The sequence below is a fragment of the Ranitomeya imitator genome, chromosome 1, assembly GCF_032444005.1.
Source record: "Ranitomeya imitator isolate aRanImi1 chromosome 1, aRanImi1.pri, whole genome shotgun sequence".
Lineage (NCBI taxonomy): Eukaryota > Metazoa > Chordata > Amphibia > Anura > Dendrobatidae > Ranitomeya > Ranitomeya imitator.
In genome coordinates, this window is record NC_091282.1 from 1,247,591,832 (window position 1) to 1,247,618,939 (window position 27,108).

The 27,108-nt window shown below is 44.0% G+C and overlaps 1 protein-coding gene across 1 annotated transcript in view; it reads left to right on the top strand.

Moving 5' to 3' along the window:
* Nucleotides 1-27,108, top strand: part of LOC138657402 (vomeronasal type-2 receptor 26-like) — a 145,188-nt gene that overhangs the window by 76,951 nt on the left and 41,129 nt on the right. Inside the window, exons 5-6 of the mRNA XM_069745168.1 lie at nt 1,524-1,639; nt 3,289-3,545. Coding sequence (XP_069601269.1) covers nt 1,524-1,639; nt 3,289-3,545 — 373 coding nt within the window. The remainder of the gene's footprint in view (nt 1-1,523; nt 1,640-3,288; nt 3,546-27,108) is intronic.

Here is a 27,108-nt window from a genome sequence, read left to right on the forward strand (position 1 = left end):
GTTGCACTGTCATGTGCATGGCAGCGCGGCAAACACCGCTTCTGATTAGTGGTAAAATCATCCCCACCGGTCAGAGAGCCGCGGTTCCCACATTGTCAAAAGACAGCATGAGCGCTCAGCTGTGATAAAAGTTATAAAGTTGACCTCCGGTCACTGGTGTCAGCTGATGGGACTACTGATGCCATCATCCGACACCTGCTGCCGCTAATAGCAGTGAGAGCAGGAGTGGCGGATGGGAGTATTCATCAGCAGCTCCTGCACTGTAAATAAATAATAAAAAAAAATGGCGTTGATTTCCCTGTATTTTTGCTAACCAGCCAGGCAAAACTCACAACGGGGGGCTGCAACACTCAGCTGTCAGCTTCAGCAAGGCTAGTTTATCAAGAATAAAGGAGTCCTCATGCTGTTTTTTTAATTATTTAAATACACACGTGGTCAAAATTATTGGTACCCTTCGTTTACTGACAGAAAAACCCACAATGGTCACAGAAATAACTTGAATCTGACAAAAGTAATAATAAATAAAAGATCTATGAATATGAACAAATGAAAGTCAGACATTGCTTTTCAACCATGCTTCCACAGAATAAAAAAAAAAAAATAAAACTCATGAAATAGGCCTGATTAATGGTTTGCACCTTATGGAGAACACAATATATTTGCTCTCATTAATAGAGATGAGCGAATATGTTCGGAAAACGATCGCCAAACATAAATTCGGCACAAATATGGTACATTCGGATTGGTAACACAAGCATTCTTTTTTAAATCATAAAAAATGGGCAACATTTGGTAAAAGATAGAATAAAGGATGATAATTTATATGTGGCACTAAGTAAAATCACAGCGTGACAGGTTAGAGTAGAATAGATAGAACAGATATATACACATAGAATATATATATATATATATAATCAAGGCCAGACTGGCCATCGGGCAGTTCTGGCAAATGCCAGACGGGCCGGTGCCAGTAGTGGGCAGCAGCGTGCCGACTCACCCCCCCCCCAACTAGCGCCACCGCACTCAACTACACCGGAGTCAATGATGCTGGTATAGTTGAATGTAATGATGTCGCTCCCTCTCCCATCATTCGCCGCTCTGCCTCTGACATTGCGGGTGCGCGTACAGGCCGCCGAGACAGGAGCAGGGAGCAACGCGGACACGATGAAAGGTGAAGACTGGAGTGTTTTGTTTTTTTCTTACTGGACTGTGAGGCCATTCTTGGGGGGAGGAGAGATGCGGGCTGTGCTGTATACTACTATGTGGGCTGTGCTACATACTACTGTGTGGGCTGTGCTGTATACTACTGTATGGGCTGTGCTGTATACTACTATGTGGGCTGTGCTATATACTACTACTCAATAACAGAATAGGTGCTGCAGGTTTTAGAGACAACTGATCCTTCACTTGGACACTCCGAAGAGCTGTTCACTTTTCCATATAGCGATTTGAGTCTCTTGCACGGTCCACTTGAAGCAGGGCAAGATAAGATCGCATGTAGCGATGCCCAAATATTTGAGCAGCCACGGTCACACGAAGGTGATGATGGGAACGCGTCACAAGAGATGGACGATGATGAGACACAATTGCTAGAAAGCCATGAGCAGGACCAGGGTGTGGAAGTGGAAGATGAGTTGGTGTATGTTATAGTAACTGACCCAACCTGGCAGTAGGACATGCAGAGCGAGGACATCAGCACACAGGAGGGAGGTGTAGCACCCCAACAGGCAGGAAGAAACAGTGTGTTGGCCACAGACAGAAGGCGGGAAACCGTTCCCCGTACCACCAATGTGAGGGAAGTTGCCAGTCCAACTGTTAGGTCTTCCCGAGTCTGGTTGTTTTTAAAAGACTCTGCTGATAGCCTCAAACAGGTTATTTACATCACCTGGCATGCCCACATCAGCAGGGGTAGCAAAACTACCAGCCTGATCACCACCAGCATGATCAGGCACATGGCAGCAAAGCACCCGACTTTGTGGGCCGAACCCCAGGGTCCAGGAACAGTGTCTGCGGGTGACACCACTGCTTCTTCCGCTGTTGTGTGTGTAAGCCAATTCCTTGTCCATGGTGCCTGCAAAGATGTTTCCTGCCTTGCACCTGTCATTGTACACACTCAATTAGCACCATCATCAAGCACTTCCACGTCCTTGTCCCAGCGCAGCGTTCAGTTGAACACAATCCAGTTCTTGGAATGCAAGCATAAATACGCAGCCAATGTCCCACAGGCAATAGTAGTAAATTCTCTCATTTCTCTTCTGATTGCGCTCAAAATGTTACCCTTTAGGCTCGTGGAGACGGAATCTTTCTGCAACCTAATGGCGGTGGCCAGCCCAATGTACTCGGTCTCCAGGCGCCACCATTTCTCCTAGTGTGCCGTCTCGGCATTACACACGCATGTGTTCCACAACATTAGCCGTGCCCTTAACAATGCTGTTATTGGGAAAATCCACCTAAACAGGGACACAAGGACAAGTGCTTATGGGCAGGGATGGGACATCTCACTGACGGCATACTGGGTTAACATAGTGGAAGCCAAGACCCACTCGGACCTTGGGATGGAACACATCCTCCCCATGCCGAGGATTGCTGGCCCTACGTCAATCAGGGTTGCCCCCACAGTCTACAGCTCCTGCACCTCCTACTCCTCTTCAGCCTCCATCTCCGAAATTACCACATCAGACACAAGCTGGAATCACTGCAACACTGCTTCAGCCAAGTGGCAACAGGCTGTGCTGAAGCTGATACGCTTATGTGACAAACCGCACAGTGACTGAACTCACCAGCTGAAGTGAAAAATTACATGTCCTTTATTTCACAATTGTGAAAGGAATACTGGGGGAGATGTGGGGCGGCCAATGGCCGTTTCGGGATTACTCGCTTCTAAGGGTCTGCTTATCCTTTCTTTTGTCCATGGCATGATTGTGAAATAAAAGACATGTAACTTTTCACTTCAGCTGGTGAGTGCTGCATTTTTTTCTTCATGAAGTATTTGGACATTTCTTGCTTTTCATGCAAGAACCCGAGTATTAGCTGAATACTTATACCACAAAAAGTTCAGATAAATAGCTCTGTCTGCCTACAGTGGTGATTTGTGTTCCCTAGTTGCCGTTCATTTTTTCTTTTTTGTTGGACTTTAGATCTGTGGCTGACACTGCTGAATCTACAGCCAGGCTTGGTCGTATGTGACAATGGCCGGAACCTGGTGGCGGCTCCGAGGCAAGGTGAGCTCACACATGTACCATGCCTGGCCCATGTGCTTAACCTCATTATTCAATTATTTCTCAAAAGCTACCTGGAGCTGCTGGATCTGCTTGTGAAAGTGCACCGCCTGTATGCCCATTTTAGAAAGTCAGCTATTATTAGAGTCACCATTCCACTTCTCTGTATTCTGAAAAGCTCTCTGATCATAATGAAAGAAGATGCATTGCAGGCAGAGCACAATGAGATGGAGCAAGGAAACATACAGGGTGATGACACACAGACCAGCCTCATGTCATCCCAATGTGGATTGGTTGACAATGAGGAAGAGGAGGAGGAAGAAGAAGGTACTACAAGTACAACTGTCATACCATCTGTTAAGCATGGATGGCCTGAGGACAGGGAGGAGGAGAACATTGTCAGTAGAGCTGTGTCACTCGCACACAGTAATGGAATAGATGCCTGCAATAGAGCTGTGTGACTCGCACACAGTAATGGTATAGGTACTCTGCAATAGAGCTGTGTCATTCACACACAGTAACGAAAAAGATGCTCTGCAGTAGAGCTGTGCCACACGCACACAGTAACAGAAAAGGTATGATGCTCGATATGATCTCTGTTAACCTCACAGGGGAACGAAGCCCACTCACAGGGTAAAAAGCAATCAGTGGTCACACGATCAGCAAAAGCACACAACAAACTTCTCTCCAGAGTAGCCGGAATTCTAATGGCTAAACGTCAGCCCTGAATTCATACAGACGATATCCTCTCTGGAGAACCAGAATTCTAACGGCTGTTGTAGCTGTTTTCGTTCTGACCCAATGTCAGATGACAGATCACCAGTGAGGCCAAATTGTAGAATTATGTCCTTAATTGACAAGTGCTTGGAGACAAAAGAATCACACAAGTTGTTCTGTGTGATATTCACTTTTATCTGATATAATGCAGCAAAAGCCAGTATTTTATACCATTTACAACAAATGTAACTCTTAATGCAATTCATGTAGCCCCCACCATCACCCAGGGTCATACTGACCTTTATTCTCTCACGTACTCAGAGCATGTTGTGGCTCACTATTGAGAACATACATGATAAGAAGTGGAAAGGAGACTAGCAGACTACTACAACAACAGATGCTAAAAATTCTAACAAAGGCAAAAGGCACTTAAAGGCAAACTATTAACCCTTTTATATCAATTTCCCCCTTTTGTAAATGGTATAACCTCTGCCACGGGGTCAGCTGATGTCCACAAAGGAGCTACTGTCTCATGGGTCTAGTACCCACAAGGGAACTTCCTACCTATTTCGCCCATCCACCCTCAGTGTGGACACTCACCTTCCCCGTCAGCAGTGGCTACACGAGGCCTATGATACACTACAGAAGGTTCAGCCTTAGATTTTTTTTTTCTACACATACATTATTCCATAGCTTAGGTAATACATATATTAGCGCTTTTTACTGCTACATAAAACAATAAGCAAAGCAACAAAATTTGCATACTAGTCTGTATAATGCCAGAAATCCATCCTGCTAGGCCGCTAAGCCAATTGGCTGGATTTAAAAAGGAGTCTCTATATTGTATTAGTCTCATTAGGAACCTCAAGGGACCTGGAAAATTTGAGTCCAAGTTTCATTGTGTATGCAGTGTGGTGTTAATACCTTCCTTGGCTCCAGGGGTAAAGGCTAAGTACAGCATAGTCCTTGCAGATACTGGGCTGTGTATACAGATCCAACAGTCCAGCAGTTTTTGTCCTTCCACGTCTTTTATAAGAAAAGCAAGATGTTGAATAAGTTGTTGTCCTTGTCAACATTTAAAAGTGTATCCAGTGTCTCTGTAAGGTGCAAACATCCTACCACTGCCAGCAAGGTGATTAGAAGAACAGTCATTCTGCTGGTGGACAGATCTTTTTGCAGTGACTGGCATGGATCCAGGTGGGCTTTCCCTCAAGTTTCCCTGAGGTGAATGTGGTCAGCTGGACTTTAGAACGGGCCGTCAAACCGTGGATCTAGGCTCCTTCTCACGTGTCTGTGTATGACCACCAATCACCTGGATTCAGCTGATATACGTCTGTGTATGACCACCAATCACCTGGATTCAGCAGATGTACATCTGTGTATGACCACCAATCACCTGGATTCAGCAGATGTACGTCTGCACTGGCATTAGGATCTGGAATGGATGAAAACACATGTTTATGCACCACATTAAGTCTTTTCTGTAAGGCCTGGACATGGGCTGTCATAGCACCGTGTTGCATTTGTAGCACCTGTGGGAAGTACAGACCAGCCTTTGACAAACTACCAAACAGGACTTCAAAAGGACACAAGCCTGTCTTTCTATTTGGAATGTGTCTGACTGAAAAGAGTGCAAGAGGCAAGCACTCTACCCCGCTCTTTCCTGTGTCTGCCGTGGCCTTTGATTTTTCAGTTTAAGTGTCCCGTTTGGTCTCTCCACTTTCCCACTACTTTGTGGTCTATATGGTGCATGATATGCTTGCTGTACTCCCAGGGCCTGCATGACTTCCCTCATTATTTCTCCCGTGAAGTGTGTGCCCCTATCGCTCTCTATGGTTTCTTGGGCACCATACCTGCAGATCAGTTCTTTCATCAGTTTGTCTGCAGTCGCTTTAGCATTTGCACATTTTACCGGCCAGAGAAGAGATCTACACATACTAGGACATTTTTCACACACTCCTACCTTGGGTAGCTGTATGTAGTCAGTCTGCAGTCTCTGGAACGGGTAGAGAGGCCTGGGTGTCGCTTTCTTAGGGATTTTTACTGTTTTACCTGGGTTGTGCTGTGCACAGATGAGGCATGACTGTACGAGCTTTGCGGCTGCGTAACTGAAACCAGGAGCGATCCAGAAGGCATCTACCATGGACACATGTGACATTTTGAGGTGTGAGTGGGGCCATGTGTTGCTTGCGCCATAATTAGGAACAGGGACCATGGTATACACAATTTATCCTTATTATCCCATAATCTTTCTGAGTTCAGCTCAGCTCCCATTCTTCCACAGTGTTGTGTTTCTTCTCTGTTTGGGCAGCTGGAGGGATTTCAGGACATCTAGGCTCAGTGTGGCTGGAATACTCTGACTCCCCGCCACCGTCCACTGCTCCCTAGGCCGCCTTGCTGCTACTTTAGCAGTCTCGTCCGCCCTTCTGTTGCCCTGTACCTCCACAGAGTCACCGTTTGTGTGTGCTTTTACCTTGACGATGCCAACCTGGACTGGTAACATCAATGCCTCCACTAATTGTTTCACCAGCTCTGCAGTTTTAATAGGCTTACCGGCTGATGTAAGAAACGTTCTGCTTCTCCAGATAGGGCAATACACATGGGATATTCCCCATGCACAATTCAAATCTATGTAAATATTAGCGACTTTACCTGCAGCAGCTCTACCCGCCTCAGTGAGAGGCGTGAAGTCACCGCTGTGCTCTGCTTTACGGCCGGCCGGCGTTGACACAGTCAGTGCAGGAAGCTGACGCCGGGGGACGTGACAGACATCGGAATGTGAGTATGTACTGTTTTTTTTTTTTAACTTTTACAATGGTAACCAGGGTAATTATCGGGCTACTAAGCGTGGCCCTGCACTTAGTAACCCGATATTTACCCTGGTTACCAGTGAACACATCGCTGGATCGGCGTCACACACGCCGATTCAGCGATGACAGCAGGTGATCAGTGACCAAAAAAAGGTCCCGATCATTCCCAGCGACCAACGATCTCCCAGCAGGGGCCTGATCGTTGGTCGCTGTCACACATAACGATTTCGTTAACAATATCGTTGCTACGTCACAAAAAGCGTGACGTTGCAACGATATGGTTAACAAAATCATTATGTGTGAAGGTACCTTAAGTCCTTAGATCCCTTACTACATCTCTACTGTTTTCCTTGTACTCCAGCATACATGACACGTCGTCTTATTGTCCTAGTTTCTTCAACTCCTTTAACAACCTTCAGGAGGTCTTTTGAATCTACATTTCTCCATTCAGGTCTGGCTGTCTGTACTGCGTCTCGTAAGCCTTTTGTCATACCGTCAATGAATGTATTTACCAATAATTTAACATCAAGTGGGTTTACCCCATGTCTGCCCATTTCAGCTGTAACTGTCCAAAGTACATCTCTACTCTCTCTCCTTTTGTCACATCTGTAAAAGTCTTAATTTGCGTCCTAGTACGTCACCTGCTTTTGTGCTCACCAACTCTCTAGGTCTGTTCAGGTGCACTTATAAGTCCATCATATTGTCTTTGTCTGTAAAATGGGAAAGGTTGGTTCTCAGGGTCAGCCAATTGTTTTAGTGTAGCTAGCTAGTCAGAGGCCTTCCAGGGATAATACTCCTGTATCTGTCTCACCCTACCTGTTGTGGTTGGTTCTCTGGTGGTGGGGGTGACTAGATGTCCGGTTGGGGGTGACATGACATGCTGGTCTACAGCTCCTTCCCAAAATTATTACTGTCAGCTTACTCCCAAAAAGTCAATGTCCCCACTACCCACTAACCACAATCCTGTGTCAGCTTCTTATGTCACTACATGTGATCTTGTCTGGACAGGATTCAGTGCAATTCACTTAGGTCAAGTTGCAGAACAGATCATAGAAGTATTTCTCCAGTCTGGGTTTGTCTGACCACAATGTTTACAAGTCCATCTGTCTTGTCTGGGTCTCTGGTTATACAAAGGTATGACCATAGCAGTAATGTTTTCGGTCATAGTCGGACTTTTAAGCATCAAAACATTCATAATACACCTTACTTCCGTCCTGCTGCACTCTCCCAGACGTCATTTATTCACATGCTATTTTCTTCCCTTGTCTGTGCCTTTTTGTACATCCACACTCTGGCATTTTTGCCTTTTTCAATATTGGTCTAACATCTTTCACTGCTTCCTTTTTCAATCTGTACAGCAGTTCTGGATCCTATTGGGGGCCCTGACTGCACACAGAACAAGTTGCCCATGGCTTCAACTTATTCGCTCAAACAACTCACCTCTAAAAATGCCCTTTTTAGTGTGCCTTGCCTTAACCAGGCAGCCACATGTGACAAGTCAGAGCGAGTGTCAAGATTTAGCGGGAAAGGTTACATCCACCTATTACCCGGTAGACCTAAAGGATTTAGCGGGGAACGTTACATCCACCTATCACCTGGTAGATCAGCTGGCTAGCTCAGCTCCATGGAACGGCAAGGTTACATCCACCTACAGTATGTGCCATAAGCTGACTGTAGCAGGAAGACTCTCACCTACTACATCAACCATGCAGTTGTCTACCTCCTCTGTTGATCCTCAATTTGCTGTATATACATATCAATTACTCAACTTGAAGCAGGTGAACCTTTTACCAATCTTTCAATCACTTACAAGTTTCCTCTAATATAGGCACAGTTCTTTTACTTTCAATTTCCAACTTCAACTTATAATATTCCGTTCTACTTCAATACATACAGTACTATTGCTTTAAACTCAAATCTCACAGCGCGTAGTAAACCAAGGACACAATATAGAGAGTGCAGCTCCATGGCCCCCCTTCCTCTGGCCCACAGCACACGCACAGAGAGGAGAAATCACAAGCAATTTGCGCAGGGGTTTGACTCACCCTGTTATGAAAGGTAATTCAGTACCACAATGGACATAGAGGTCAGCGCACATACAGTGACCTGGCAATAACCCAAAAAACAAGAACGAGCTCTGAGACGTGGGAACTCTGTTGACCGCAATCCCTAATCCTCTCCAACCACACTAAAGGCAGCCGTGGATTGCGCCTAACGCTCCCTATGCAACTCGGCACGGCCTGGGAAACTAGCTAGCCTGAAGATAGAAAATAAGCCTACCTTGCCTCAGAGAAATACCACAAAGGAAAAGGCAGCCCCCACATATAATGACTGTGAGTTAAGATGAAAAGACAAACGTAGAGATGAAATAGATTTAGCAAAGTGAGGCCCAACTTTCTGAACAGAGCGAGGATAGGAAAGGTAACTTTGCGGTCAACACAAAACCCTACAAAAACCACGCAAAGGGGGCAAAAAGACCCTCCATACCGAACTAACGGCACGGAGGTACACCCTCTGCGTCCCAGAGCTTCCAGCAAGCAGAAAAAAACAAATAGACAAGCTGGACAGAAAAAAACAGCAAACAAATAGCAAAGAGGAACTTAGCTATGCAGAGCAGCAGGCCACAGGAACTTTCCAGGAGGAAACAGGTCCAATACTAGAACATTGACTGGAGGCCAGGATCAAAGCACTAGGTGGAGTTAAATAGAGCAGCACCTAACGACTTCACCACATCACCTGAGGAAGGAAACTCAGAAGCCGCAGTACCACTTTCCTCCACCAACGGAAGCTCACAGAGAGAACCAGCCGAAGTACCACTTGTGACCACAGGAGGGAGCTCTGCCACAGAATTCACAACAGTGAAGTCAGGTCACAAGAACGATCCAGGAGTGAACTAGACCAATACTGGAACATTGACAGGTGGCATGGAGCAATGATCTAAGTGGAGTTAAATAGAGCAGCCAGCTAACGAATTAACCTCGTCACCTGTGGAAGGAAACTCAGAAGCCGCAGCCCCACTCACAACCAACAGAGGAAGCCCATGGACAGAACCAGCCGAAGTACCATTCATGACCACAGGAGGGAGCTTGACAACAGAATTCACAACAGTACCCGCCCCCCTTGAGGAGGGGTCACCGAACCCTCACCAGAGCTCCCAGGACGACCAGGATGAGCCATATGAAAGGCACGAACAAGATCGGGAGCATGGACATCAGAGGCAAAGACCCAGGAATTATCTTCCTGAGCATAACCCTTCCACTTAACCAGATACTGGAGTTTCCGCCTTGAAACACGAGAATCCAAAATCTTCTCCACAATATACTCCAACTCCCCCTCCACCAAAACCGGGGCAGGAGGATCAACAGATGGAACCATAGGTGCCACGTATCTCCGCAACAATGACCTATGGAATACGTTATGTATGGAAAAAGAATCTGGAAGGGTCAGACGAAAAGACACAGGATTAAGAACCTCAGAAATCCTATACGGACCAATAAAACGAGGTTTAAACTTAGGAGAGGAAACCTTCATAGGAATATGACGAGAAGATAACCAAACCAAGTCCCCAACCCGAAGTCGGGGACCCACACAGCGTCTGCGATTAGCGAAACGTTGAGCCTTCTCCTGGGACAAAGTCAAATTGTCCACTACATGAGTCCAAATCTGCTGCAACCTGTCCACCACAGTATCCACACCAGGACAGTCCGAAGACTCAACCTGCCCTGAAGAGAAACGAGGATGGAACCCAGAGTTGCAGAAAAACGGTGAAACCAAGGTAGCCGAGCTGGCCCGATTATTAAGGGCGAACTCAGCCAAAGGCAAAAAGGACACCCAGTCATCCTGATCAGCAGAAACAAAGCATCTCAGATATGTTTCCAAGGTCTGATTGGTTCGTTCGGTCTGGCCATTAGTCTGAGGATGGAAAGCCGAGGAAAAAGACAAGTCAATGCCCATCCTACCACAAAAGGCTCGCCAAAACCTCGAAACAAACTGGGAACCTCTGTCAGAAACGATATTCTCTGGAATGCCATGTAAACGAACCACATGCTGGAAAAACAATGGCACCAAATCAGAGGAGGAAGGCAATTTAAACAAGGGTACCAAATGGACCATCTTAGAGAAGCGATCACAGACCACCCAAATGACTGACATCTTTTGAGAGACGGGAAGATCCGAAATAAAATCCATAGAGATATGTGTCCAAGGCCTCCTCGGGACCGGCAAGGGAAAAGCAACCCATTGGCACGAGAACAGCAGGGCTTAGCCCGAGCAAAAATCCCACAGGACTGCACAAAAGTATGCACATCCCGCGACAGAGATGGCCACCAAAAGGATCTAGCCACTAACTCTCTGGTACCAAAGATTCCAGGATGACCAGCCAACACCGAACAATGAACCTCAGAGATAACTGTATTCGTCCACCTATCAGGGACAAACAGTTTCTCCGCTGGGCAACGATCAGGTTTATTAGCCTGAAATTTTTGCAGCACCCACCGCAAATCAGGGGAGATGGCAGACACAATTACTCCCTCTTTGAGGATACCCGCCGGCTCAGATACACCCGGAGAGTCGGGCACAAAACTCCTAGACAGAGCATCCGCCTTCACATTTTTAGAGCCCGGAAGGTATGAAATCACAAAGTCAAAACGGGCAAAAAACAACGACCAACGAGCTTGTCTAGGATTCAACCGCTTGGCGGACTCGAGATAAGTCAAGTTCTTATGATCAGTCAAGACCACCACGCGATGCTTAGCTCCTTCAAGCCAATGACGCCACTCCTCGAATGCCCACTTCATGGCCAGCAACTCTCGATTGCCCACATCATAATTTCGCTCAGCAGGCGAAAACTTCCTGGAAAAGAAGGCGCATGGTTTCATCACCGAGCAATCAGAAATTCTCTGCGACAAAACAGCCCCTGCTCCAATCTCAGAAGCATCAACCTCGACCTGGAACGGAAGCGAAACATCTGGTTGACACAACACAGGGGCAGAAGAAAAACGACGCTTCAACTCTTGAAAAGCTTCCACCACAGCAGAAGACCAATTGACCAAATCAGCACCTTTCTTGGTCAAATCGGTCAATGGTTTAGCAATACTAGAAAAATTGCAGATGAAGCGACTATAAAAATTAGCAAAGCCCAGGAACTTTTGCAGACTTTTCAGAGATGTCGGCTGAGTCCAATTATGGATGGCTTGGACCTTAACAGGGTCCATCTCGATAGTAGAAGGGGAAAAGATGAACCCCAAAAATGAAACCTTCTGAACACCAAAGAGACACTTTGATCCCTTCACAAACAAGGAATTAGCACGCAGGACCTGAAACACCTTTCTGACCTGCTTCACGTGAGACTCCCAATCATCCGAGAAGATCAAAATGTCATCTAAGTACACAATCAGGAATTTATCCAGGTACTCTCGGAAGATGTCATGCATAAAGGACTGAAACACTGATGGAGCATTGGCAAGTCCGAATGGCATTACTAGATACTCAAAATGACCCTCGGGCGTATTAAATGCAGTTTTCCATTCATCGCCTCGCTTAATACGCACAAGATTATACGCACCACGAAGATCTATCTTGGTGAACCAACTAGCCCCCTTAATCCGAGCAAACAAATCAGATAACAATGGCAAGGGGTACTGAAATTTAACCGTGATCTTATTTAGAAGGCGGTAATCTATACAAGGTCTCAGTGAACCATCCTTCTTGGCTACAAAAAAGAACCCTGCTCCTAATGGCGACGATGACGGGCGAATATGCCCCTTCTCCAAAGACTCCTTCACATAATTCCGCATAGCGGCGTGCTCAGGCACAGATAAATTAAACAGTCGACCTTTCGGGAATTTACTACCAGGAATCAAATCGATAGCACAATCACAATCCCTATGCGGAGGTAGGGTATCGGACTTGGGCTCATCAAATAAATCCCGGTAATCAGACAAGAACTCAGGAACCTCAGAAGGGGTGGATGACGAAATAGTCAGAAATGGGACATCACCATGTACCCCCTGACAACCCCAGCTGGACACAGACACAACCCCAGCTGGACACAGACATGGATTTCCAATCTAATACTGGATTATGGACTTGTAGCCATGGCAACCCCAACACGACCACATCATGCAGATTATGCAACACCAGAAAGCGAATAACCTCCTGATGTGCAGGAGCCATGCACATGGTCAGCTGGGTCCAGTACTGAGTCTTATTCTTTGCCAAAAGCGTAGCATCAATTCCTCTCAATGGAATTGGACACTGCAAGGGCTCCAAGAAAAACCCACAATGCCTAGCATACTCCAAGTCCATCAAATTCAGAGCAGCGCCTGAGTCCACAAATGCCATGACAGAATACGATGACAAAGAGCATGTCACGTGGGCATGGTGATGACCCCTTAGGTTGCAGTTCCTGATGTGCTCGATCAAATTTAAGGGGCGTAGAGACTGTATCTCCTAGGATGGAATTAAAGATGACCTTCAGGATTAGTTTAGTATTTTCCTGTTCATTAGATTCGGGAGCACCTCTCACCCTAATGTTACATCTCCTGCCCCTATTATCTAAGTCCTCCGGTTGCATTTGAAGAGTTGTTTGATTGAACTCAGCCATATGGGATCTGGTTACATCATGTTCTCCTTCCAAACAGTCAATTCTTCCTGACAAAAGCTGCCAGTCCTGTCGCATATAAGCAATTTCAGGCCTGTATGTGTCTTTAATGTTATTAGTGTTAATAATGCTTTAAAATCTTCCTTTGAGGGGAAATGTGAAAAGAACCTTAGCCATTGTAAGGGAAGGTGCTCATCCAGGTGTTCTCTTTCCTCACCTGAAGACCCCTACAAATAATCACTTTCATCTTCCTCATGGATAGAACCTTTTCTGCGTCAGGGCGCGGCTTCAAGCAAGACTATTTTTCCATGGCCCGGCAGCATGGAGTGGGACAGGGGTGGGACTTTGGTCATATGGGGGCAGTGATATGGAGGGGGTTGGAGTTTAGTTTAGTGCATACTTATCATTTAATTATAACATTTAAGATGTGAATGTGACTCAACTCACTATAGGTTTAGAATGAGCGGGAGCACTGGGCTTGTTTCCCTGGATCAGTGGGAGCACTGGACTTGTTTTCCTGCAACAAGACGGTCCCATCTAAGTGTAAGTTCACATTAGCGTTGCGCCGCTGTTGCGTCGGCGACGCAGCGGCGACGCAGCGGCGACGCGCCCCTATGTTTAACATAGGGGACGCGTGCGTCTTTTTGGTTGCGTTTTTCGCCACGTGCGTCGTTTCCGACGCTGGCGTCGGACGCACGAAAACGCTACAAGTTGCATTTTCTGTGCGTCCGATTTTGGTCAAAAACGACGCACGCGTCGCAAAACGCGCGCGTTTTTGCGCGCGTTAGCGCGCGTTTTTCGATGCGTCGCGCGTTGCGTCGCCGACGCAGGGCGGCGCAACGCTAGTGTGAACGTACCCTAAGGGTGATGGGAGACACTGAAACCTGAAGTGTCTTCCTTATGTCCAGCCATAATCTCCTTTTTGCTGCTGTCATTGCAGAATGATTGTATTTCTTTACAATTAGTATCCATCTTCAAAATCCATGTGCAGGTCCAGGGTAACCCAGCCCCACATGGGGCAATTTTTTTTGTTTTTAAATAGTTTTATAAATGTGTGTGTTTTTTGGAGTTAAATAAAATTTGTAATATAGTTTAATTAGTGGTGGTCCCTGGATTCAGTATGCCTCTTTTTTCTATTCTATTGCATTTAATTTTTTTACATACTCCAGGTAGATCCCTTATATTGTTTTCCATTATTGCTGATGGTGCCCTACGTCCCTTCTTGGACCTTGAATGAAGGTTTAGGCTTGGTCACTTCCAAAATCCCTGCTAATATTTGAAACATATGAAATATCCCTGTTGTCACTCCCGTCCCCACACTTCCAGTTTGGCTTTGAATGCAGCAACTTTATCTGCCGACTTGAAGGCAGTTATCATTCTCCCCTGAAGAGACAGATTGAGTTTGCTCAACAAGTTGAATATGTCACATAAGTAAGCAAGTTTTGTGACCCATTCCTTACTTCTGAAATGTGCTGCAAGTGGCGATTGATTTTCTGGAAGAAATCTATGAAACGGTTCTCGTAATTCAAAAACTCTGGCCAGTGCTCTACCTTTAGAAAGCCATCTGACTTCTGTGTGTAAGAGAAGACTTCCCCTGACGAAGCTGTCCTAGAACAGCGACACGCGTTGGGCTTCTCCTCCGGTCGCATTTGCCCTGTGACTATTCAGCCTCACAGCCTCCTGCAGCAGGATTTATCCTATGGTGCTTTCTCCAGCACTATTTTCACCTTTTGACCACTCCTAGGATCAGACTATGCAGGGTATTTCAGGGTATATATTTGGACATCCTCCCCTGTCCCTTTCTCTGGATATCTAGGGCAGTTTATTTTATCTGCTCCTCTGGGTCTGGGGTTTTTTGCTGGAAGCTGCATATTGTGGTGGGGTGTTGCATGCTATTTGCATGCTGTGTGGCTTGTATTATACTTGACTGTGTGCATAATTGTTGTTATATGGTTGTATACAGCGTGTTCATTCCAAATTTTGACTATATATAGTTACATTAATAATATTAAGTGCAGAGGGCAGGGACACGTCTGTAAGATTTCATACGTTTATATATCTATGTATATTTTGGCATACAGTGTTCACAGGGGCATCTGCACGGAGGTTATGTGTGATTTTAGATGTTTTTAATTATGTTCCCAATAAAGCTTATATTATTTTTATCATAACTTTGGTGGTGTGCAGATATTTTGATGGCTCTTGTTTCTTGTGCTTTTGTCAGTTTGCATTATTAGCCATCAGTCTTGCACCCCCTCTATATATCTGCATATTGCAGTGGTGCGTCAGCTATCCCATATGTAAGAGAAGACGTTTGAGCTCCGCGTCCATCTCCATACAGAGCTGCTCAAACAGACGTGAGTTATGAGCGTTTAGGACCTGAGGAATGACGTCGTGGCTTCTGATTGGTCGCGTGGCGGTCACATGGGCGGCACGCGACCAATCAGAAGCCGCGACGTCATTCCTCAGGTCCTAAACGCGCTCATTTTAAACAAAGAAGCCTGCCGGTTACCCGCGGTGATGTCCAGGGGCCGCCGGAGAGGTGAATATATCAATATTTTTTATTTTAATTCTTTATTTTACACATTAATATGGATCCCAGGGCCTGAAGGAGAGTTTCCTCTCCTTCAGACCCTGGGAATCATCAGGATACCTTCCGATACTTGATGTCCCATTGACTTGTATTGGTATCGGATATCGGTATCGGCGATATCCGATACTTTTCGGGTATCGGCCGATACTATCCGATACCGATACTTTCAAGTATCGGACGGTATCGCTCAACACTACTGATATGTAATCATCCAAAGACTTGAATAGTTCTGCACCTATGGTGTTGGCTGGCAACAATAATGCACATAACATATCCTCATGCACATCCTCCTGAAAAATATACCGCACCAAATCAAGCATCATTGCTTTGTTGTCAACATCAGTAGACTCATCAACCAGGATTTCATACTATGGTGACGTATTAATCCTCTCTAACAATTGTACCTTGATATCTTCTGCTATTTCATTAATTCGTCCAGTCACAGTGACAGTGCTCACTGAAAGAGGAACCTGTGCCACCTTCATAACTGCAGCCTCTCTAAAAAGTTCATGGCAAATGTCCTTAGCGGCAGGCAGGATCAACTCTTCACCAAGAGTGAAGGGCTTCTTAGCCTTAGCAATGTGGTTAGCCACCAAAAATGATGCTCTCGGTGCAGACACATTTGCTGATGTGGTGGCATTCAATAATTTCTTCTGTCCTTTGAGTTCCTGCTTTTTTCTTTAAAAAAACTCCAAAGGCTTGTCTTTCGATGCAGGGTGCTTGGTCTGTAAGTGGCAAACCAGTTTTGAAGGCTTCGTGGCCTCGTTGGATAGCTGGGCACCACATATCACACAGAGTGGGCCTGTGAATCGCCTGTTGCGATGAACCCATAAGTTAAGTAGGACTCATTGTATTTTCTTTTAAATGCAGCGTTCTTTTTTTTAGCAGTCGTGGAGTCTTTATCTGTCTCATCATTGGGTCTTTCTCCCTTTTCAAAGAAGCTCTGTAGCAATGTTTGTTTTTTACTCATTTTACAGGGGTTTGAGGCAGAGGCGTAGTGGGCCCCTAATGCTGAAAGATGGCTACTGCTACTGATGACAGTCACTGCTGATGATGACTGGAACCTACAAGGAAATGGAGCATTGAGCACTTAGAAAAAATTGTACTGGAGTAATGTAAATGCCGATTGTTTTTTAATCATGGTGTAAGAAATTTTGACAAATATTCAAAAGGTGTACCACACGTGTAATCCCCCATGTGTAGCAAGATAGTCCCACACATATAATCCCCATGTATAGCAAGATAGTCCCACACATATAATCCCCATGTATAGCAAGATAGTCCCACACATATAATCCCCGCATGTATAGCAAGATGGTCCCACACATATAATCCCCCATGTATAGCAAGATAGTCCCACACATATAATCCCCATGTATAGCAAGATAGTCCCACACATATAATCCCCGCATGTATAGCAAGATAGTCCCACACATATAATCCCCGCATGTATAGCAAGATAGTCCCACACATATAATCCCCCATGTATAGCAAGATGGTCCCACACATATAATCCCCCATGTACAGCAAGATAGTCCCACACATATAATCCCCATGTACAGCAAGATAGTCCCACACATATAATCCCCATGTATAGCAAGATAGTCCCACACATATAATCCCCCATGTACAGCAAGATAGTCCCACACATATAATCCCCATATATAGCAAGATAGTCCCACACATATAATCCCCATGTATAGCAAGATAGTCCCACACATATAATCCCCATGTATAGCAAGATAGTCCAACACATATAATCCCCGCATGTATAGCAAGTTAGTCCAACACATATAATCCCCGCATGTACAGCAAGATAGTCCAACACATATAATCCCCCATGTACAGCAAGATAGTCCCACACATATAATCCCCATGTACAGCAAGATAGTCCCACACATATAATCCCCATGTATAGCAAGATAGTCCCACACATATAATCCCCCATGTACAGCAAGATAGTCCCACACATATAATCCCCATATATAGCAAGATAGTCCCACACATATAATCCCCATGTATAGCAAGATAGTCCCACACATATAATCCCCATGTATAGCAAGATAGTCCAACACATATAATCCCCGCATGTATAGCAAGTTAGTCCAACACATATAATCCCCGCATGTATAGCAAGATGGTCCAACACATATAATCCCCATGTATAGCAAGATAGTCCAACACATATAATCCCCATGTATAGCAAGATCGTCCAACACATATAATCCCCATGTATAGCAAGATAGTCCAACACATATAATCCCCATGTATAGCAAGATAGTCCAACACATATAATCCCCATGTATAGCAAGATGGTCCCACACATATAATCCCCATGTATAGCAAGATGGTCCCACACATATAATCCCCATGTATAGCAAGATAGTCCAACACATATAATCCCCGCATGTATAGCAAGATGGTCCCACACATATAATCCCCCATGTATAGCAAGATAGTCCAACACATATAATCCCCATGAATAGCAAGATCGTCCAACACATATAATCCCCATGTATAGCAAGATAGTCCAACACATATAATCCCCATGTATAGCAAGATAGTCCAACACATATAATCCCCATGTATAGCAAGATAGTCCAACACATATAATCCCCATGTATAGCAAGATAGTCCAACACATATAATCCCCATGTACAGCAAGATGGTCCAACACATAAAATCCCCGCATGTATAGCAAGATGGTCCCACACATATAATCCCCCATGTACAACAAGATGTTCCAACACATATAATCCCCATGTATAGCAAGATGGTCCAACACATATAATCCCCATGTATAGCAAGATGGTCCAACACATATAATCCCCATGTATAGCAAGATGGTCCCACACATATAATCCCCATGTATAGCAAGATGGTCCAACACATATAATCCCCATGTATAGCAAGATGGTCCAACACATATAATCCCCATGTATAGCAAGATGGTCCCACACATATAATCCCCGCATGTATAGCAAGATAGTCCCACACATATAATCCCCCATGTACAGCAAGATAGTCCCACACATATAATCCCCATGTATAGCAAGATAGTCCCACACATATAATCCCCATGTATAGCAAGATAGTCCCACACATATAATCCCCATGTATAGCAAGATAGTCCCACACATATAATCCCCGCATGTATAGCAAGATAGTCCCACACATATAATCCCCATGTATAGCAAGATAGTCCCACACATATAATCCCCGCATGTATAGCAAGATAGTCCAACACATATAATCCCCATGTATAGCAAGATAGTCCCACACATATAATCCCCCATGTACAGCAAGATAGTCCCACACATATAATCCCCATGTATAGCAAAATAGTCCCACACATATAATCCCCGCATGTATAGCAAGATAGTCCAACACATATAATCCCCATGTATAGCAAGATGGTCCCACACATATAATCCCCCATGTACAGCAAGATAGTCCCACACATATAATCCCCATGTATAGCAAGATAGTCCCACACATATAATCCCCATGTATAGCAAGATGGTCCCACACATATAATCCCCCATGTACAGCAAGATAGTCCCACACATATAATCCCCGCATGTATAGCAAGATAGTCCCACACATATAATCCCCCATGTACAGCAAGATAGTCCCACACATATAATCCCCATGTATAGCAAGATAGTCCCACACATATAATCCCCATGTATAGCAAGATAGTCCCACACATATAATCCCCCATGTACAGCAAGATAGTCCCACACATATAATCCCCATGTATAGCAAGATAGTCCCACACATATAATCCCCATGTATAGCAAGATAGTCCCACACATATAATCCCCATGTATAGCAAGATAGTCCAACACATATAATCCCCGCATGTATAGCAAGATAGTCCCACACATATAATCCCCATGTATAGCAAGATAGTCCCACACATATAATCCCCATGTATAGCAAGATAGTCCCACACATATAATCCTCATGTATAGCAAGATAGTCCCACACATATAATCCCCCATGTATAGCAAGATGGTCCAACACATATAATCCCCATGTATAGCAAGATAGTCCAACACATATAATCCCCATGTATAGCAAGATCGTCCAACACATATAATCCCCATGTATAGCAAGATAGTCCAACACATATAATCCCCATGTATAGCAAGATAGTCCAACACATATAATCCCCATGTATAGCAAGATGGTCCCACACATATAATCCCCCATGTACAGCAAGATGTTCCAACACATATAATCCCCGCATGTATAGCAAGATAGTCCAACACATATAATCCCCATGTATAGCAAGATGGTCCCACACATATAATCCCCATGTATAGCAAGATAGTCCAACACATATAATCCCCATGTATAGCAAGATAGTCCAACACATATAATCCCCATGTATAGCAAGATCGTCCAACACATATAATCCCCATGTATAGCAAGATAGTCCAACACATATAATCCCCATGTATAGCAAGATAGTCCAACACATATAATCCCCATGTATAGCAAGATAGTCCAACACATATAATCCCCATGTACAGCAAGATGGTCCAACACATAAAATCCCCGCATGTACAGCAAGATAGTCCCACACATATAATCCCCATGTATAGCAAGATAGTCCAACACATATAATCCCCATGTATAGCAAGATAGTCCAACACATATAATCCCCCATGTACAGCAAGATGTTCCAACACATATAATCCCCATGTACAGCAAGATGGTCCCACACATATAATCCCCCATGTACAGCAAGATGTTCCAACACATATAATCCCCATGTACAGCAAGATGGTCCAACACATATAATCCCCATGTATAGCAAGATGGTCCCACACATATAATCCCCATGTATAGCAAGATAGTCCAACACATATAATCCCCATGTATAGCAAGATAGTCCAACACATATAATCCCCATGTATAGCAAGATGGTCCAACACATATAATCCCCATGTATAGCAAGATAGTCCAACACATATAATCCCCATGTATAGCAAGATAGTCCAACACATATAATCCCCATGTATAGCAAGATAGTCCAACACATATAATCCCCATGTATAGCAAGATAGTCCAACACATATAATCCCCATGTATAGCAAGATAGTCCAACACATATAATCCCCATGTATAGCAAGATAGTCCAACACATATAATCCCCATGTACAGCAAGATGGTCCAACACATAAAATCCCCGCATGTATAGCAAGATGGTCCCACACATATAATCCCCCATGTACAGCAAGATGTTCCAACACATAAAATCCCCGCATGTATAGCAAGATGGTCCCACACATATAATCCCCCATGTACAGCAAGATGTTCCAACACATATAATCCCCATGTACAGCAAGATGGTCCAACACATATAATCCCCATGTATAGCAAGATGGTCCAACACATATAATCCCCGCATGTATAGCAAGATGGTCCAACACATATAATCCCCATGTATAGCAAGATAGTCCCACACATATAATCCCCATGTATAGCAAGATAGTCCCACACATATAATCCCCATGTATAGCAAGATGGTCCCACACATATAATCCCCGCATGTATAGCAAGATAGTCCAACTCATATAATCCCCATGTATAGCAAGATAGTCCAACACATATAATCCCCATGTATAGCAAGATAGTCCAACACATATAATCCCCATGTATAGCAAGATAGTCCCACACATATAATCCCCATGTATAGCAAGATAGTCCCACACATATAATCCCCGCATGTATAGCAAGATGGTCCAACACATATAATCCCCATGTATAGCAAGATAGTCCAACACATATAATCCTCATGTATAGCAAGATAGTCCAACACATATAATCCCCATGTATAGCAAGATAGTCCAACACATATAATCCCCGCATGTATAGCAAGATGGTCCAACACATATAATCTCCATGTATAGCAAGATAGTCCAACACATATAATCCCCATGTATAGCAAGATAGTCCAACACATATAATCCCCAGGTATAGCAAGATAGTCCAACACATATAATCCCCATGTATAGCAAGATAGTCCAACACATATAATCCCCATGTATAGCAAGATAGTCCCACACATAAAATCCCCGCATGTATAGCAAGATGGTCCCACACATATAATCCCCCATGTACAGCAAGATGTTCCAACACATATAATCCCCGCATGTATAGCAAGATAGTCCAACACATATAATCCCCATGTATAGCAAGATGGTCCAACACATATAATCCCCATGTATAGCAAGATAGTCCCACACATATAATCCCCATGTATAGCAAGATAGTCCCACACATAAAATCCCCGCATGTATAGCAAGATGGTCCCACACATATAATCCCCCATGTACAGCAAGATGTTCCAACACATATAATCCCCATGTATAGCAAGATGGTCCAACACATATAATCCCCGCATGTATAGCAAGATGGTCCAACACATATAATCCCCATGTATAGCAAGATAGTCCCACACATATAATCCCCATGTATAGCAAGATAGTCCCACACATATAATCCCCATGTATAGCAAGATAGTCCAACACATATAATCCCCATGTATAGCAAGATAGTCCAACACATACAGTGGGGCAAAAAAGTATTTAGTCAGTCAGCAATAGTGCAAGTTCCACCACTTAAAAAGATGAGAGGCGTCTGTAATTTACATCATAGGTAGACCTCAACGATGGGAGACAAACTGAGAAAAAAAAATCCCGAAAATCACATTGTCTGTTTTTTTAACAATTTATTTGCATATTATGGTGAAAAATAAGTATTTGGTCAGAAACAAAATTTCATCTCAATACTTTGTAATATATCCTTTGTTGGCAATGACAGAGGTCAAACATTTTCTGTAAGTCTTCACAAGGTTGCCACACACTGTTGTTGGTATGTTGGCCCATTCCTCCATGCAGATCTCCTCTAGAGCAGTGATGTTTTTGGCTTTTCGCTTGGCAACACGGACTTTCAACTCCCTCCAAAGGTTTTCTATAGGGTTGAGATCTGGAGACTGGCTAGGCCACTCCAGGACGTTGAAATGCTTCTTACGAAGCCACTCCTTCGTTGCCCTGGCGGTGTGCTTTGGATCATTGTCATGTTGAAAGACCCAGCCACATTTCATCTTCAATGCCCTTGCTGATGGAAGGAGGTTTGCACTCAAAATCTCACGATACATGGCCCCATTCATTCTTTCATGTACCCGTATCAGTCGTCCTGGCCCCTTTGCAGAGAAACAGCCCCAAAGCATGATGTTTCCACCACCATGCTTTACAGTAGGTATGGTGTTTGATGGATGCAACTCAGTATTCTTTTTCCTCCAAACACGACAAGTTGTGTTTCTACCAAACATTTCCAGTTTGGTTTCATCAGACCATAGGACATTCTCCCAAAACTCCTCTGGATCATCCAAATGCTCTCTAGCAAACTTCAGACGGGCCCGGACATGTACTGGCTTAAGCAGTGGGACACGTCTGGCACTGCAGGATCTGAGTCCATGGTGGCGTAGTGTGTTACTTATGGTAGGCCTTGTTACATTGGTCCCAGCTCTCTGCAGTTCATTCACTAGGTCCCCCCGCGTGGTTCTGGGATTTTTGCTCACCGATCTTGTGATCATTCTGACCCCACGGGGTGGGATTTTGCGTGGAGCCCCAGATCGAGGGAGATTATCAGTGGTCTTGTATGTCTTCCATTTTCTAATTATTGCTCCCACTGTTGATTTCTTCACTCCAATCTGGTTGGCTATTGCAGATTCAGTCTTCCCAGCCTGGTGCAGGGCTACAATTTTGTTTCTGGTGTCCTTTGACAGATCTTTGGTCTTCACCATAGTGGAGTTTGGAGTCAGACTGTTTGAGGGTGTGCACAGGTGTCTTTTTATACTGATAACAAGTTTAAACAGGTGCCATTACTACAGGTAATGAGTGGAGGAAAGAGGAGACTCTTAAAGAAGAAGTTACAGGTCTGTGAGAGCCAGAAATCTTGATTGTTTGTTTCTGACCAAATACTTATTTTCCACCATAATATGCAAATAAATTGTTAAAAAAACAGACAATGTGATTTTCTGGATTTTTTTTTCTCAGTTTGTCTCCCATAGTTGAGGTCTACCTATGATGTAAATTACAGACGCCTCTCATCTTTTTAAGTGGTGGAACTTGCACTAATGCTGACTGACTAAATACTTTTTTGCCCCACTGTATAATCCCCATGTATAGCAAGATAGTCCCACACATATAATCCCCATGTATAGCAAGATAGTCCCACACATAAAATCCCCGCATGTATAGCAAGATGGTCCCACACATATAATCCCCCATGTACAGCAAGATGTTCCAACACATATAATCCCCGCATGTATAGCAAGATGTTCCAACACATATAATCCCCATGTATAGCAAGATGGTCCAACACATATAATCCCCGCATGTATAGCAAGATGGTCCAACACATATAATCCCCATGTATAGCAAGATAGTCCCACACATATAATCCCCATGTATAGCAAGATAGTCCCACACATATAATCCCCATGTATAGCAAGATGGTCCCACACATATAATCCCCGCATGTATAGCAAGATAGTCCAACTCATATAATCCCCATGTATAGCAAGATAGTCCAACACATATAATCCCCATGTATAGCAAGATAGTCCAACACATATAATCCCCATGTATAGCAAGATAGTCCAACACATATAATCCCCATGTATAGCAAGATAGTCCCACACATATAATCCCCATGTATAGCAAGATAGTCCCACACATATAATCCCCATGTATAGCAAGATGGTCCCACACATATAATCCCCGCATGTATAGCAAGATGGTCCAACACATATAATCCCCATGTATAGCAAGATAGTCCAACACATATAATCCCCGCATGTATAGCAAGATGGTCCAACACATATAATCCCCATGTACAGCAAGATGGTCCAACACATATAATCCCCATGTATAGCAAGATGGTCCAACACATATAATCCCCATGTATAGCAAGATAGTCCAACACATATAATCCCCGCATGTATAGCAAGATGGTCCAACACATATAATCCCCATGTACAGCAAGATGGTCCAACACATATAATCCCCATGTACAGCAAGATAGTCCCACACATATAACCTCCCATGACATAATCAGGTTCCTCGCATCATGTTCTCATACACTTTATGCAGTATTAGCCCTCTGTGTCTGTACTGCTACATACTTAGGCAGATAACTGGTTCATGCAGCTTTACATGAACACCCGAGCCTTACACTATGGCCGGTCCGAATAACTAAAGCAATTGTTACCATCCACCTCTTGTGTCTCCCCTTTTCCTCATAGTTTGTAGCCTGCGAGCAGCAGGGCCCTCATTCCTCTTGGTATCTGTTTTGAACTGTATTTCTGTTATGCTGTAATGTCTATTGTCTGTACAAGTCCCCTCTATAATTTGTAAAGCGCTGCGGAATATGTTGGCGCTATATAAATAAAAATTATTATTATTATCCCACATGTGCAGCAAGATGGTCCACACATGCTGTATAATCCCCCATATATAGCATGATGGCACCACACAAATAATCCCCCCATGTATATCAAGATGGTCCCACACATATAATCCCCCATGTATATTAACCTACCTTTGCCTGACATTGCCATCTCCGTGTGCGGTTCCACCATTACTCCCAAGCAACATGCCCGCTGCCTTGGGATTATACTTGATTCCGAGCTTTCATTCACCCCCCACATCCGATCACTGGCTCGCTCTTCTTACCTGCATCTCAAAAACATTTCTAGAATTCGCCCTTTTCTTACTTTCGACTCTGCAAAAACTCTGACTGTTTCACTCATTCATTCTCGTCTGGGCTATTGTAACTCTCTACTAATCGGCCTCCCTCTTACCAAACTCTCCCCGCTCCAATCTGTCCTGAATGCTGCTGCCAGGATCATATTCCTCACCAACCATTACACCGATGCCTCTACCTTGTGCCAGTCATTACACTGGCTACCCATCCACTCCAGAATCCAGTACAAAATTATTACCCTCATCTACAAAGAGGCAGCAGGGTTAGGCTGAGGGGGTAATAGTCCCAACTGCCAACTGCTGTTTCTTTTATCACTTAAATATAGCTCTCATCATTCTTCCCTTATAGCGCTGATCGCCGGCAGGGCTGGGGAGAATGATGAGAGCCGTGTTTAGCACCTGGCAACGGGGAACAGTGCATACTGTAACGCTTCTTTCCTGGTGCTCATCCGTGTGGTACTGATGCAGCACACGGGCGGCACACAGATGCCACACGTGTGCCACAAGTTTTACACACACGGACACTGACATCTCCGGTAACGTTTTTCTCTGATACCGGAAAAATTAGGACGCGTGAAAGAGGCCTTATAGCGGGTTTTTATGGCCGCTGTCACACACTAAAATACGCTTTTTATTTAATAAAATAGTTTTTTCATCACCACATTTTGAGAGCTATAATTTTTCCATATTTTGGCCCACAGTGTCATGGGAGGTCTTGTTTTTGAGGGACAAGTTGATGTGTTTATTGGTATCATTTTTGGGCCATGACATTTCTTGATCACTTTCTATTCAGATTTTTGGGAGGCAGAATGAACAAAAAACAACAATTCTGGAATTTCTTTGGGGGGAAGGGGGGTTATGCCGTTCCATGTGTGGCACAATTGATAAGGCAGTTTTATTCTTCCAGACAGTACGATTATAGCGATACCTCATTTATATTATTTTTGTTTTGTTTTGGTGCTTTTATGTAATAAAAACTATTTTGTATAAAAAATAATTGTTATTGCATCGCTTTATCCTGAGAGCTATAACTTTTTTATTTTTCCGCTGATGCAGCTGTATGGCGGCTCGTTTTTTGTGGGACAAGATGACGTTTTCAGCGGTACCATGTTTATTTATATCCGTCTTTTTAGTCTCGTGTTATTCCACTTTTTGTTCGGCGGTATGATGATAAAGCGTTGTTTTTTGCCTTGTTTTTAATTTTAATTTTTTTATGCTGTTCATTAAAGGTGTTAACTAGTGGGACAGTTTTACAGGTCAGGTCATTGCGGACGCTGTAATAACAAATATGTGTACTTTTATTGTTTATATATTTTTCTCATTCAAATATTTCTTTAGAGATAGATTATATTTGGATTTTGTTATTATTATTTTTTAATTTTTT